Below are 14,376 nucleotides of genomic sequence, written 5' to 3' on the forward strand. Positions count from 1 at the left end.
GAACTTAGCAACAACACACACATACACACATACACACACGCACATCTGAATAAATGTATAAAATGCAAGTTACACCATATTATTTAGGGTGAGATAAAGGTCATGATACAATTGCATGGTTTTATTACAGAAACAAAATTGAAATATGGAATAGTAAAATACGTAATGTCTTTGAAACACAGCCATGAACCCAATCCTACTATTATGAAGCTCCTTGTCCAAAAAGACAGTACTAAATAAGCCTGGTACATGGATGAGTACATAGTAGGTACTTGGTAAGGGCTTGGTGATTGATTAAATAATTTAAACAAGTTATGTCCAGTAGGCAAATTCCAAAACCTAAGTCTCAATTTTTTTAATTTGTAAATTGGGATAATATAGTTCTTTTATTAGAGGTTGATGTGAGAATTCAATGAAATAATATATGTTGAGTACTTAGTGCAGTACCTGGAACATAATGAGTGCTAATGTCAATTAATAATAACAATAATAATAATAGCAACAACAACAGCAAAAACAGAGCTAGCATTCTAAGGAAGCCGTTGGTGATGCTGACGATGACAGATACCGCAGCACAGCGGCTAAGGGTAAAGTCAGAGCAGTACAAATTCCCGCTTCACTGCCTTTAGCTAATTCTTAGTATTCTCATCTGTAAAATGGAGATGCTAGTAGTCCAGGTACTCTTTACAGGAGGTCTGCTTATGAACACTTCCCCAGTAGAGTGCTTGCTTATAGGTTTCCAATATCCAAACTCTGTATAAAGTTTTTGGCTGATACTAATATAGAAATATAAATATACATTTGTAACAAAGTCTCCAGTTATATTCCAAATGCAACTGATTTGGATGTCAGAACCTCCAAAAGATGTTTCATAGAATGTCCATCTGGGGGGCTGCTGGCACTAAGGGAGCCATCCCAGGGTTACTGAATGCAAAACAACCGTTTGGTAACAACCAGATGATTGCTGGGTGATCGGGAAGCCATGTTTTAAGCATTTATATCCTAATGCGATTCTTTTACATACAGGCCTTTTTACTGAGCTTTAATTATTTTGAGGAAATCGGTTGGGGGTTTGGGGTTGAAGAATAATACATTGTAATTTTTCTTATTTAAAACAAACGGAAGCAGACTGAATCAGCTTTTTATGCATAACGTGATTTTCAGGAACTGGTCACTGACATTAAGGGAAGATTCCCATACTAACTCACAGGGTTGTTCTGAGGAATAAATATACTAATGCATGTACAACTCTTTAACAGAGTGACACATATGCATATTTTCACATACATGTGTGCCCCCCCCAGCCCTCATGTTACCACCTACATGCCAGGAGTTGGGCTAACTGCATAGTACTGATAGCTAAGAGCACAAGTTCTGGGTGTTGTGAATTCTGCCACTGCTGTATGACATCAGGTGGGTTTTTAATTTCTCCACACTGCAGTTTTCTCATCTGCAAAATGGGAAGAACAGGATCAACTTCACATGGTCGATTAAGGATCAAATGAATTCATCCACTGAAAGTGGCTGGTACACTGCTAGTGCTACTTAAGTGTTTGCACTTACTGCCACCACCACGTCTACTGCTTGTGTTATTTCACTGAATCCTCAGACTGTCAGCCTTTTTGAGCCACTGTTGTTTGGTGAGAATGGCAGACAGACAGCTGCCTCCCTGATCCTGACTCCACTGAGGGTCCCCTGCTGGTAGTCATCATGCCTGCAAAGGGCCAGGTCCTGGACACTGTCTCTCCCCTGAGCCTGTGGTGCCAGCTTATAGGGACAGTCATTACATGTTTGCTGAGTAAATAAATAATTCTCTTGAATGGTGTTTTTTAGGCAAATAAAACAAAGGAAATGGGAGACTCTTGGTCCCTAATGGCAAATCGCCTGCCTTGGGTGGAAGGAAAGGGGATTTCAGGCGGCCGAGGTCCAACAGTAACAACATAGAGGCGCTTGGTGGGAACATCGTTCTCTTCCCATTTCTTTGTCTCAATTTTTGTTAGGAAGATGTCTTTGATGCTAGGGAGTTTTTTCCATCTTTCTTTCATTTGCTCTTTTCTCCTTTATCCTGGGGAGGCCAAACATGAAGCTCAGAGGACCTGACTACAATATAATAACATGATTCATTTTCAGGGTTCTTATTTTTACAATTGATTTCTCTGTATGGCAAACAACACTGACTTTTAATTTGGGAAGCGTCTTTTTAATATTTAATTTATTTAACTTCCAAAAGTCAGTCAGTTGAAATGAAAAAGATTAAGTAAACAAAAGCTTAAATTATAAGTGGATACGGTGCAAGCAGGCAGATGGCATATAATAACCCAATGATGGTAACAGCTAAATTTATTAAGAAATTACTATATGCCAGATGTTGTTCTGCTTTACAAGTATTTATTTATTTAACAGTACAACATGATAAAATTTAAAAACTATGAGGTAGGAACAAGTGTTATCTGTTTTGTAAATTAGTGAATGGAGGAGAGGATGAAGTGAATTGCCCAAATTCATCCAGCGAATATGTGGCAGAGCCAAAATTTGAACTTGGGCTGTCTGGCTCCAGCACATATCTATTTAACTGCTTCATGAAGTTTGACCAATGAGAGAAAGGAAGAAAGGTTTTTGGAGCAGGCTAAGATAGGCAGCACACATGATTTAAATAACTCTGATAATTGCACCGTCTCTAATTCTAATTGTCTGGGCCCAGTTACAATGGAATGAGTTCAACACTTTCAATGGAGAGACTCATTTGGCTCTGATCCTTTCTGGAGATGAAATTCTTATTCCTTTGACAACTAAAGGGTACCAATGCTGATGTGGTGATAAGCCATTATGTCTATCTGCAGTATGACTATAGACTGACTGGAAGTTGCTTAGTGCTTTTGGGAAACATGAATTATCATATAAAACCATGGCCACATTTAATCTAAATAACATGGTTTATTATGAAGACCTTTCTTTGTCTGGAGTGCTATGGAAAACACCACATATATTTGCCAGTCATTACTGTTTACCTATGGAATGTCAAACCAATAACTAAGGCTGCCAGTCATCTGATGGGTACTGTTTTAACTCTCAGGCATTTACAGTTCATTATCTTACAAAGGTGTAGGTACACAAGGATCATGGAGCTCAGATAGACTGATTCCTTATTTTTTCAGAAGGGAAAACCAAAGTTCAGAAAGCAGAAATAGCCTGCCCTGAGTCCCACAGAAAGTTACTCATCTCGATTATCATTTACCTAAACAGCAAAACCACCCCCACTTTTGCAGCCAATACTCACTAAGTGCTTACTATATGCCAAACACCGTGCTAGACCCTCTGACGGATGAAATCCCCACCGTCACATGGTGAGCAAGGTCGTGCTTCTATCCTGTTTAATAGATGAAGAGACTAAAACTCAGAGAAATGAAGTTAACTGCTTGCCCACAGACACACCACTACGTTATGGAGCCCAAATGCATATGCATGTGGTCATGTCCCAGAGCCTCCGCTCTTGGCCATCATCCTGTCTGCCTCCCACCCCAGTTACACTGGACATCTCGGGCTGAAGCCGCCAGAACCTATCACTCACTCACAATGAAGCACCCAATGGAGCATCCACACAATTGGATTTCTTTAATTTTCCCTTAGCAACAAATGTCCCTGATGAGAATAACTGACTTGGGTTCACAGTAATTATGTGCAGACAATCAGGAATGAATAGAGTTGCCATTTGAAAAGCTTTCCTCTTCTTTTGTCTCTGTGAATGCACCCCCATTCATAACCGGGTGCCAGCAAGCTCCATTCTCTTTGTGCAACTCTGCCAAAATGATACCTTTGTGATAATCAGGCAGAAATGGCCTTCCACAGTCCCCTTCATTAAGGAAATGAAGCAGATAAACAGTGTAATTATGGATTCCATTTTTAGTTAAAGATGTATGTCTCAGCTCAGGGTCTTTATCCAATGAGGGAAGGGTAAATTTAGAATGAAGAAACCTCGCAAGGCAACATTGTTATGGTGCTTGGAACTTTTCCCTGCTTACACTGGATCTGAGATTCACATTTACATCTAACAAAGATTCAGCTGATACCAGCTCTGCAGGCCAGTGTGTTCACCATCTGGACCAGTTTCTTCATCTATAAAATGGGAAACGTCTTAGCCATGCCCAGCAGAGGGCTGCAGGTCTGACTGGGACAGTCCACGTGCAGCAGCCCGCTCTACCGGGGACTCACGGCAGGCCAGCTGCATCCCTCGCGGTCCTCCAGCAGAGGTGGCCGCCTTGGTTTAGGGTTGAGTCCATTTCCTACTAGCTGTCTGACTTAGGTGCCTCAGAGAGGCTTTGTGACACATTCTAGCAGTCCCACCTCTCAGGTATGTTGAAGGGATCTGAAGAGAACCTAGTGCCAGCACTCTGGAAAGGGAAAAGCACTACACACACACATACACACAGACACACACACACCCCACTTGTAGATGATGTAACCATTTGTACGGTCTGTTGGTCTGTCGATAGAGCGAGAGGATTTGGAATTACTTATTAAGGGTTGTTTAAAAAGCTTCCTAAGACAGAAAACAGACCTGAAGCATCACATCATTCCTCTTAGCTAAGGTGGAGGGGGAAGAAGGGAGAAGGGGTGTGAAATTTCAGAAACCTTCACAAGTTTCTGTAACTGCCATGAGCGCCAAGACCATAACCCCCTTCCTAATCCATCTCTCCTGCCCTACCCCAGGGTTTCTCAATAGTGGCACTGTTGACCTTTTGAGTCAGATAATTCTTTCCTGTGAGGGGCCGTCCTGTGTGTTGTAGGATGTTTAGCAGCATCTCTGACCTCTACCCGCTGGATGCCAGCAGTTCTCTCCCACCTCCAGTTGTGACAACCAAAAAATGTCTCCAGACATTGCAATGACCCCAGGTTGAAAACCACTGGTCTAAGTGAAGATCACAGAGACTGGCATTCAAAAGAAACTCAACAACGAATTGTTCATGTCAAAGACCAGAACAAGAGTGAGGGCAGATGCCTGTGGCAGCAGGGAGGAGGAAGAGGCCAAGGGGAGAATGGGGAAAGCAGCAAGGGAGGTGGCGTGCAGAGGGGGCGCTCTCATGCCCACCACCAAAGCCGCTCAGCCGGTGGGGGGGCGGGCACCTGGATATGAAAAGGAATGAGAGGAATGCCAGAAAGTGAACCGCTGAAGACCACCAGCCTGCTGCCCCAGCACTAAGCACACTCCTCAGAGAGAGCCAGGTGTCTTAGCCAAAAGAGACACCACCACCCAAAACGGGAGACCCACCCACCACGCATGGAGACTTGCTCTGTGCCCCATCCTGCACGTGGGCTCCGCATGCACAGTGTAATCCACTGCTCACGACCACATCACGTCTATCGTTATCTCTGTTGACAAACAAGGAAACCGAAGCCCAGAGACACCAAGCAACTTGTCCAGAACAGCACAGCTAGCAAACGGCAGAGGAAGGCTGTCTGACTCCAAGGTCAGGGCACTTCATCTCTAGGTGAAACAGAGCTCAAAGCCTGACTGGGAAGGAGTGGCGATTTGTCCCCAGGCAGACAAATGATGCTGCAGAGAGCAGTCATCTAACCAACTTGCCATCCATTCTCTTGGCCTCTGTTGATCATCTTTCTTCCTTTTCTCTCATTTAACCTCATGTACCCTTTTTCCACTCCTAATAGTAAAATTGTGCACATGCTAGCCAAATAAGAAAAGTGACTAGAAAAAGATAACAAGTACCCATTAGGTAAGTTCCTTCTCATCTTTTTCAAATCTTGCACAGTTTTAAACAGAAGCAGGTTCATGTTTGATTGGTAAGATTGTCTTTGGGGTACATGAGAGTTTTCTCTTCCTATTTTGTATTCTGGTCCCTGCTTATGCACTCCCCTTGGCCTGACTGCTGATCCGATTTAACTCTACATCCTCCTTCTCCCCAACCATTGGTGGGGTTTGAGGGGCATATACAGTTTTACATATTGTTTTTCTTGCTATATTACTAAATTTCGTAGGTATTTTTTATGGCTTTCTGTGAATGGGCTGTCATTTTTTTTTTTTTGGTAACCATAAGTTTGTTTCCTACGTCTGTGAGTCTGTTTCTGTTTTGTATATAGATTCATTTGTATTATTTTTAGACTCCACATATAAGTGATATCATATAGTATTTGTCTTTCTCTGTCTGGCTTACTTTACTAAGTAGAATATTCTCCAGGTCCGTCCATACTGCTGCAAATGGCACTGTTTCATTCTTTTCACAGTCAACATCATCATCCCCATCACCATGAGTTAATTACAGCTACCATTTTTGAGGGCTTCCTATATTCCAGTCCTATGCTCAGCGTATGTCATGGTTTATCTTACCACTAAATGTACACATACACACAAATGATAAGAGATAAATATTTTTTATTATTTTCTCTATTTTGCTTACTGTGGGCAAACTGAGCCTTGAAGAGGTCAGCTAACTTGACAAAGCCCAACCTCATAGCCAGAACTCAAACCTATACTAATATAACTCCACAACTCAGGCCTCTAACAGTTTCTACTAATTACTGCTCAAATTGTTGATGGTTTTGAGCAGGGAAAGTAATATGATTAGATTTATATTTTATGAAGGTAATGGTAAAAAGGTAATGGTTATCCATTCATTTAGCCTGAGAAAGGCTATGTGTCTGTGACCCTTAGATTTTAGCACTGCCCAGTGGCTTTTGAAGAATTCACCTGGGCAGTATATGACCTCAAAGCCTTAGTTAAGGAAATAGGTCAAAGTGTATATTCAACATGGGCTGAATGAAGTCTGTGGAATTTTTGTGAGACGGTGCTGCCCTTAGCACAAAGGACGCCTTTTGCTGATAGAGAGGAGAAATCATCACTTCGTCCTGGGCAGTTTTATGTGAGCACATCCCTGGTGAAAAGCAGCCAGTGAACCCCGGATCCATCACTCTGAGCAAGGAAAGAGAAGCCAGTTGCTGCTTACCTTTAGCTGTCATATCTGAGTGCCACCAACTGCAGAGGTTAAATTCCACCAGGAACCTAAACAGAGGATGGAAAAGCCCACTGTTACTTGGTCACCCACACTCTGAAATGAAGAGTGACCTTCTGTGTTATTCAGCATCACTCACATCATTTGAAAGAAGAGCATTATTTTCTGGAGACATCAACATGGTTGCTTCAGTTACCACTGAACTTTCGCTAGGTTTTATCTTACTTGTGAAAGACTCTTTTATCACCAATGCCAGCCAAACCCTGAAATCAGGTTCACCTAGACTTAGGGACTCTTTTGAGAAATATCTGCTTTACAGGCAGAAATTGTTTTCTTGTTATAGTCTGAGTCCATAGTAAAAAGTCAACATTCAAAGGGCTTCCCTTGCCTTGGTTCAGAAATACAAATAGAATATTCTCTGTTTAGACTGTGATCTGCAGTATGAAGGATGCTTTCAAAATTTACACTGTAATGCAAATGTATTCAGGGGTGTGTGTGTGTGTGTGTGTGTGTGTGTGTAGGGCAGGGTGGTGGTGAGAGACGGGACGAACTCTTTTTTTGTGAAATTATGTCACAATGCAACTCCACAAAAATCATAAATTCCCAATTGCTAGTAAAGAATGCATAAGTAATATAAATCATCCTCCAAATGAATGGAAACAGATCAAAATCCAGTCATTTCTTTCTCAGGCTCATGGCTGCTATCTCTAGCAGCTCACAATCAAAATTCCACTATTACCTGTACTTTCTGTCTCTTATGCACATTTAGAACTTACTCCCCACTTGCAGTTATAACTTTGTTAATATAGGTTAGATTAAAGTAATAAGGAAGATAATGTCTGTTCATCAAATAGCAAGAAACCTGCCTTAAACCCAGAGAACTGGAAACTTAATGGGGAAAATAAGAATAAGAGAGTTTGGTACAGCTTGAATGATCTGGTTTCCATGCTGGTCCATGGAATTCCTCCCTTCTGTGTGACACAGTGTTTCTGTAATGTGTCCAATATCTCATCTGGAAGTCAAGCCTTTCATCTTTGTGCCATTTCAAGTCTGACCTAATTTGACAGGGGAAACAATTAAATCACACCTGAGAAAGCCCCTGACCCATGACTGCACAGGCCCCTATGCCTGCACATGCCAAGACATCCAAAGTAGCACAGTGGACAGCCCTGCCAATTTGTTCTTCTGACCACAGCCCACCCAAGCTGCGTTAAAAACAGCCAGACATCTATGTTAAATTTAACAGTAACCACAATAAATAAATTTGGTTTGTGTATTACAAGCTGTTAGCCTGCTAAACAATGACATAAGGGCATAAGCAGTGATGATGAACAACTTGATAAAAGGTAACTTTTTGGACTCAACATTCAATATTGCAAGATGTTCAATGAAGTTATCACAGAGTATTATGAATCATCTAGCGGTTATTGGAAGCATGAAGTACAGTTTCCCAATTCACTTTATAACACAGAAAAGCAATCGTGCTTTTTTAAAAAATGCAGCAAATTGTACTTACAAGACAAGTTCTGTCATTATCCATTTTACTGCAGCAAGGAAGGCATTGTAAGGCTGAAGAGAAGAATTCAGTTCATTAAAAACAACGTATCACACACAAAATTTGTAGTTTAACCTAAGGCTTTACAAAAAGACAATATTATTCATCTAGAGAGACTGATATCATGTCAAAAAAAACAGTGAAGCTCTAGCTTAAGGAAGAAAATGGTTGGATACTGTATCCTAAAACTAACATTTTAAAACTTTGAACTCTCCAGTAGTGAGAGTGATTTACAAGTAAAATAAACATGATCTAATACAGGGGTTATCTCTGGGAGGAAAAAGGAAGTTCAGCAATCCATGCTTAAACCTTTACCCTCTGGGGGCTAATATTTCGCAGCCTAATGCTGAGCGGCTGGAATCATATAACTAATTTCAAATGGTAATTCACAGGACTGCCTCTCGGAAAGGTGATTCCCTGTTCTCCATCACTGTACGTCATTCATTGAAATATGCAAAAATTGCACATACTTGATTTTAATGCCACCCAGGAATTATGTAGGACTTAAGCTGCCTTTTCTCACACTTACATATTCGGACATGAAAAAAAATGATAACCATATAAACATGTGATTTTATCCTTGCAGAAAATCCCCTTCACTCTATAAAAGAAGGCATTGACAGGCTAATCTTTATTTCAGAATATTTTAATTAAAAAAAGCAGTGGGATTGTTTACTCTGTGATATTTCCTATGTGGATAATTCAATTTCCTGAATTCTGGAAAATACCAAGTCTCCCCCTCAGTCGGCTCTTTGTACCTAGGTATGCCAGATATGTGAGTGGCGGGTGGACCTAAGAGACAGGCAATGACACTGGCAAAGCCCAGGCCCCAAGTTGCAGGTCCAGAAAAATCTCAGAATCTTTTGTGGTTGCCTTTAGGTGGCAAGGAATTGAAATGCCTGATCCCAGTTTCTGATGTGATGGCTAGCTTATCCTACCTTCTAAGCCTCTTGATGATAAGGACTAGAACTAGGAAAGGGAGGATTATCCAGTTTCAAATAAAAGAGGAACAAATTTATATACCCCTGACCATTCTTAAAACTTCCCTATTCAAGCCAGTAAGCAAATGCACAGAACAACAACAACAATCCACTGGAGTTACTCCCAGCCCACCGGGATTTCAGACTAAATCTTTTGCTCCGATTGAGTGTGTCCTCATCATCCCTTGAATCACATGGCTTTCAGGATTAGGGTCAGATGAGGATGTGAACTATTTAACTATTTCCGAAAACCAAACGCAGCCATGCAGTCCTGTGGTTCTGCCATCACATTTCTTTGGCTTGAAAAATAACCATCTTTCTTTAAAAAGACCAGGGTGGTCAGACCATAGGACATTTCTGTGTCTCTGTACCTGCCAGGATGGGTAGTGACATTTCAGTGTCCTCCACAGTGTGGGAAGAGAGAATGAATAAAGGGATTAAGGAAGCTTTGGAGGTGAGGAGAGGGAGGCACAGGGGCAGCTCACCCTGAGGCCGATGGGGGAGGATACTCAAGCATTCCCTGCCAGATGCTAGCTCAATGCAGGGTAAACAAAAGGATTATGTAAATACAGGATTAAGAAATTTGAATGCACATTAGCATTCAGAAGGGTAAAGCCACTGAGCTTTTAAGTCTAATGATAAAAACATATCTTGGGAACATTTTAAGTCTGGAAATACTCATGCTAAGGTTAGGGAAACTGGGTTTGGAAATATGTGTTGATTCTCACTAAAAAGCAGTATTTTTCAAATCATCCCGTTTTTAGTTCCCAGTTGCCTCTCAGAAATGTCCCAGCTCAGAATCATTTCTTGCTCACTTAGTGTAGGAGAACCGTGTTAAATATTTGGTTTTTAAATAATCCCCTTGCAAGATCTTACATCTGTAAATGAGAAGGTGTATATTTACATTTTAAAACCAAAATGGCTCTTAAATTTTGTGTTTCAAACCAAATTTTAGGTTGATTTTTGGAATTTACAAAATGATAACATGTAAGGGTTATATTTATACCCATATGCCAGACTATGTTGAAGTATCTATATCTGTTTTTTCTGTGTTTTCAAGTTATTGATGGCCAAACTTACATTGCTTGCACATTGTAAATTATATTTTAAACTGGGGGTAAATTGTAACAGTTAATTTCTGGTGATCTGAAAGCCAGTTTCTCATGATACAAAGCTATGCTGACTGATCCTCAGCTGTGACATCACGGATAGAATCGGCTCCAGGGAAAAGGATGTTAAAGCAGCAGCATGATTAGAACAGAGAATCTCTGACCAAAATGTGAATCTGTTCACAGGCTAACAGCTCTATTACAAACCCAAAGGAAAGTTTTGGTAAACCAAACCAAATCCTCTTTTATTTGAGAATGAGAGAATTGACAAAACTTCTCCCCTTTTCTATCCACCAAAATCGGGGGTGGGGGGGTTGCTGCATTAACCCGTTAAAGACTTCAGAGCTGTTTGTCCTCCACACAATCACTGGATTTGGGTTTAAACAGAAGTGTGTCTTCCTAACCGATGAAATCAGGAAACACCTTTAAATATTTATGGTTTTGAAACTTTATGACTCCAAAGAAAAAGATATGCTCACATGCAGGGACAGACAAAAACATGCAGCTGTTTTCTGAGTGACTGCACTGTACTTACATCCAGTAGACCATGGGCGCCATCGCTGCTCTCCTTGTTGGCCCTGCACATGGCTTGATAGTCATAAAGGGTAATTCTATAGAAGAGAATGGAAAGGAGCTTTACTACATGGGAAAACACAAGAACAAAATGATGCTGGGGACGAACAAGCAGGGTGAACAGTCACTAACACCACCAGCCAGGGCAGCAGTGACAAACACAAATCAAGGCAGGCCTAACAAGGGTGACAGGCAAGGGACACGGCCAAGTCTGGGTCTGGAGACACAGTCATGTCGCACTTGGAACTTAAAGAACAAAGAAAATAAAGGTATCATTGGGATGGAGAGGGGAGAGAAGAAACCCCCCAACTTGACAAAGCAGTCATTTTGGTTTCAATAAGGATGACTTGCATGGACCAGTATACTCCAAAGGAATATGCTGTTTTAAACTGAATTCTGGGCCCCTGATGGAATCCATGTGGACCATGTCTCCAAGATTGAGGAGAGCTGGGAAGAGCCACTTTGGGCTAAGAAATGGCAGGACCCTCTGTCTCTTTTAAGCACTAGGAAATAGGCTTGGACCAAGATAAGGCCAGTACTTTGACAGTTTGTTGGAAACCAGCTGGCTCATTGGTTGTAATCCCCCCTTCCATTACTACCACCATAGAAGTGAGTATATTCTTACTTTTGAAAACAGTATAGTTTATGAAACAAGAAAATGGACATTTTTTTCTCCCTTGGTAATAAAAATATAGCTCTCATCCCAGTTATGACCTTTACTCAGTTGCAAAGATGTTTTACTTTATAATTTTTCCAGATATTTTAGTTTCCTATTAACATCTTTACAAAGTAAAAAAGAATGGCAATTTCCAGCAGCAAGTTAAGAGCTTTTAGATGGAGTGAATACCTTATCGCAAAGGAGACATGCATTTCGTCCTTCCCCTAGCTCCTCTTCCCACTATTCTTGGCACCCCAAAGGAGAGACACAAAGTCCAGCCTGAGTTATGTAACAGTTGCCAGATGACATGTTAACATTGTAATACATGAACTTCTAAATGACTGGAAGAAATTCTCCCTACAGGAATCCCTTTTTGAAATAATGTAGTGCTTAATGTGGAGCATACTTAATGCTGTGCTGGGAACATGCACTAGAATAAAAGTTCCATGCTGCAGAACTGGGACTGTTTCACACCTAGCTCAGCACCCAGCATGGAGAAGGTATTCTGATTTAAAAGGCTGAATGCGTGAGTGATTGCCTGTTTGCATGAATCATGAATAGTCTATGACAAAACTGAGATCGAAGGGGTCAACAGCAAAATGTGACGTGAAGGCTTCCTCCTCTAGACAATAAATAAATTAGAGATATCACACACGGATTAACCAAAGAGCATCTATGGGCACCACGTAGAAAACTGGCTACTTTGACCAAATCGAAATGGAAACCAGCTCCTGACCAGCACCACACAGGCATTCACAGGCAGCAAAGCCCAAGAGGGTGCCAATGTCACAAAATCTCCTGGCAAGTCCCCCAGCCCCTTCCTCTTCAGGACATTTCTAGTCTTGCTGATTGCCCTCTGGCTTTTTTTCCTCCCAGCAAATGCAAGCAGAACCAGCGTGTATTGAGATAGAAATGAAGCCTATGAACCAGCCAAGCGTCTGGCTCAGGGAACTCACTGAACAAATTTCTCACAGAAATGCTCATCATTGATGGAGCCCTGACACAAATTCAGCCATGAAATCAACTTCAGGCCACGATGGACAAGTCTGATTGGCCCCTGACTGGCCCACTGCACCACAGTCTGCGTCCTCAACAGGGGATTTCTGCAGGTGCCCCTGGAAGGGCTTCCTAGGATTTGGCAAGATTTATTAGTAGCTTTATCCTTTTCCTAGTGCCCAACTCTGTCTCTGTGGCTGGACTTTGGGCCAGAGCTGGTGACAGGCAGCATAGGTTGAGTGGAACGTGAGTGTGCTTGGGGTCTTGTAGACATGGGTGTAGCGCGGCCTTGGCTTAAAAGGTTGGTTCTGCCATTTATCATAGCAGGTTGCTTACCTTCTTCTGAGGCTTTATTTTTTTCACTTATAAAGTGATTTTCAAAGATGTTCTGAGATTTAACTAATCAGACATATGGAAGTACACAGAAATATACTATGCAATGTGCTAGCCTTGTTATGACTCTTACAACAGAAGGCCTAATTTTGTTCTTTGCTGGATTTTGGACTCTTAAAGCTACACTATTCCCAAAGGCACAAGTGACTGGTAGTGTGACTTACTGATTAACAAGCCAGCTTTGAAGTCAGTGACCTGAGCTCAAATCCTAACTCACCCACTTATTACAATTTTTTTAACCCTCTTTGTGCCTCACTTCTGTCATCTGTAAAATAGTGAGAATAATAGCTACCTTATAGGGTGGTCGTGAGGATTAAATGAGATTATACACATGTATTGCCTTTAGCACAGTGCCTAGAACAGAGCAAGCATTCAACAGAAGGCAGGGCTGCAGCCGCTGTTATAATTTATTAGTCTGGTTTTCACTGCCCTTATTAATTAATTGGGGTGGTGTTAAATGCATTGGGAATTGACTCAGGCTTTACCCAGCTGGCTGTAGGATGGATAGGCCTCCTGGTTTTCTTAGCTCATTGGCATATATGATGCAATGTAAAATTCACACTTGTTACTGCAGTAGCAGACACTTTCAGAAGCCATGCTGGGGTTATCAAGAGATGATATGGCAACTTCTGTCCATGAGCTTCATAGCTGAGGACCAGGTTAACAATAGCTAATGTCTACTGAAGTCTATTTAGCAACTGTGAGCAAGGTACTCTTTTGAGCAAGTCATTACAAGAGAGATTCTAATCATCCCCATTTCACAGAGGGGCAAACCAAGTCTCAGCTAGCCTAAAAATGTGCCCAAGTTAATACACCTAAGAAGTGGCAGAGCCAGAATGAGATGGGGGCCACGTTGAATCCACCTCACTCTGCCTTCTGCTCAGTAGCAGGTTCTGACAGGTCCTAGGAAATGTTTAGAATTGAGCCCTGTGCCCCATCCAAGTTTTACTGGAATGTCACAAGAAATGCTACCCAAGAGAAAGTCTCATAATCAATATCCAGAATCAACTTTCAACCCAAGCTGAGAGGCTGCGTGATGGAGTCACCAGGCCAGGCTGGACTAGCTGGCTGGGCTAGTGAGAGTCCCTTACTTGGGTAACCACCCTGACAGACAGATGGCTGGAAGCTCAGGATTCTCCTGGGATCATTT

At 41.6% G+C, this 14,376-nt stretch overlaps 1 protein-coding gene across 1 annotated transcript in view; it reads right to left on the reverse strand.

Annotated features, from left to right (window-relative positions):
* The window catches only part of CACNA2D3 (calcium voltage-gated channel auxiliary subunit alpha2delta 3), a 781,884-nt gene that overhangs the window by 56,238 nt on the left and 711,270 nt on the right, over nt 1-14,376 (reverse strand). The window contains exons 32-34 of the mRNA XM_057705866.1: nt 11,142-11,217; nt 8,479-8,531; nt 6,957-7,012 (exon numbers count right to left, since the gene is read on the reverse strand). Of these exons, the coding sequence (XP_057561849.1) occupies nt 6,957-7,012; nt 8,479-8,531; nt 11,142-11,217 (185 nt within the window). The remainder of the gene's footprint in view (nt 1-6,956; nt 7,013-8,478; nt 8,532-11,141; nt 11,218-14,376) is intronic.

Source organism: Hippopotamus amphibius, chromosome 13, assembly GCF_030028045.1.
Source record: "Hippopotamus amphibius kiboko isolate mHipAmp2 chromosome 13, mHipAmp2.hap2, whole genome shotgun sequence".
NCBI classification, from domain to species: Eukaryota; Metazoa; Chordata; class Mammalia; order Artiodactyla; family Hippopotamidae; genus Hippopotamus; species Hippopotamus amphibius.